This window comes from Echinops telfairi, unplaced genomic scaffold (genome assembly GCF_000313985.2).
Source record: "Echinops telfairi isolate 266 unplaced genomic scaffold, ASM31398v2 ScPeMD7_5;HRSCAF=22, whole genome shotgun sequence".
NCBI lineage: Eukaryota > Metazoa > Chordata > Mammalia > Afrosoricida > Tenrecidae > Echinops > Echinops telfairi.
Genome location: NW_022103901.1, coordinates 28,585,789 through 28,587,446, shown reverse-complemented (window position 1 = coordinate 28,587,446; position 1,658 = coordinate 28,585,789). Strand labels below are relative to the sequence as shown.

Sequence of the window (1,658 nt, the reverse complement as noted above, 5' to 3'; positions counted from 1 at the left end):
GGCAGGCACAGAAGTTCCTGCTCCGTCTGACCGAGACCTGGAAGCAGAAGGTGGCACAGACTGTTTTCAGGACAAGAGCCTACCAGAAGGGGAACTCGGGGTTCACGTCTGCCTCTCTCCCAAGTCTTAAAAATGTGAAACACTACGACCACCTGGGGACGCCATGCCAAGTGAACTCAGTCTGTCACAGAGGGCTGATGGTGTATGATGAACTTGCATGATGAACTCGTTGTTGGTAGTTGCCAGAGGGGGGATGGGGTGAGGGGGCACCGACTTCCTGCTCCTGATGAGTCACCCGGCAACAGTCCATGGTGGGGGCTGTACATGAGCAGCACAGTCTAGCCTTGATTTTGCCCCTTAAGGCGGTTCCCCCAAACTTGAAAATAAATAACATTAAACGAAGGGAACATGATTTGAGTCCCCCTCAAGGACACCAAAACTAGACTTTTTTGGGGAAGGATGGGAGACGGAAATGTGACCTTCAGGTCTGGACAGATCCCCATCCAAAGCAGGCCTCAAACAGGAGCGTCACATTTTGTTAAGTAAATATTTCACGAATTTATAGAAATGCTTTCTACGTAACCTGGTATGTTATCTCAAGTCTTCGCCAGGGATGTCCTCAATTGCTTGGACATTTTGTCATAACTGGCATGCAAACCCTCTCCAGGACCTTACCCACGAAAAGCTATCAAACACAGTGTTTTGAAAATCTAGCTTGAACCAGATGCAAGTGCCCCACTGCTGTCATCCGCCCCTTTCTGCAGCCCTGCTCCAGGTCACGTAGAGCTGTGCTGCCGGTGTCCTCTCTTACCGCAGCCACTCCTTGCAAGCTCGCTCAGGAGCTCCGAGGCTGGGCAAGAGCCGGGCCCCTCCAGCACACGTTCATGACTTGAGAACTGGCCTTCGAGATTGGCAGGAGAGAGCCAAAGTGAACTCAAACGACCTAGAGGACAAAGGGCGCTGTCAGAGGGAACCGTCCGCGAGGACCACGCTGTTTACGAGGGCAGGGGATGGGTGCTTACTCACTTTTCATGTCATTTTTTAACACTACAATTCTCTTGTGACCATGTCCTTTTATCCAGACCACCTGCACACAAGATAACTACTGGTTAAGCCAAGGAAAACGAGGGGCAGCAGATCTTACACTTTAGGAAACACGTGACCATCTAGACTTGCCTTAAGCACACTAAAATTCAGAATACATGCTGAGAAAAATGTTTCCAGATTTAGTTTTTTGCTTAGCCGTTAAAATAACACAGACAGAAATGTTCGCTTGAAAAGAAAGCTGTGTGGACTGAAATAAGGAAAGCGAGGCTTTAAACTAATTTGTAACTACGAAAGGTCATTCCCCAGTGCAGCGTTGCTGCACGAGTCAAGGCAGTTCTCATGTGAGGGCTCTGAACAGTTTCCCCAGAAACGAAACACAATCTGAATTAAGAGACCCACACCCCAGAACGCTACAGCACCTCCTGCTCTCCGTCTCTTCATCCAAGCGAGCCCAGCCAGGCAGCAGACCAGTCCTTCCCACCACAACCCACCACCTGGTTCCACAGAGCACACCCCAAATGGGTGTCTACTACTTCCTGCAACCATTTACACTGGCTCAACTCTTTGGAACTTTAAAAAAAATGAATGTTTTCAGTAGTTCTCTTGGCATA

General features: G+C 49.2%; 1 protein-coding gene across 1 annotated transcript in view; it reads right to left on the bottom strand.

Annotated features, from left to right (window-relative positions):
* MARF1 (meiosis regulator and mRNA stability factor 1) overlaps positions 1 to 1,658 on the bottom strand; it is a 47,203-nt gene that overhangs the window by 4,854 nt on the left and 40,691 nt on the right. The window contains exons 21-23 of the mRNA XM_045286012.1: positions 1,027 to 1,087; positions 812 to 943; positions 8 to 37 (exon numbers count right to left, since the gene is read on the bottom strand). Of these exons, the coding sequence (XP_045141947.1) occupies positions 8 to 37; positions 812 to 943; positions 1,027 to 1,087 (223 nt within the window). The remainder of the gene's footprint in view (positions 1 to 7; positions 38 to 811; positions 944 to 1,026; positions 1,088 to 1,658) is intronic.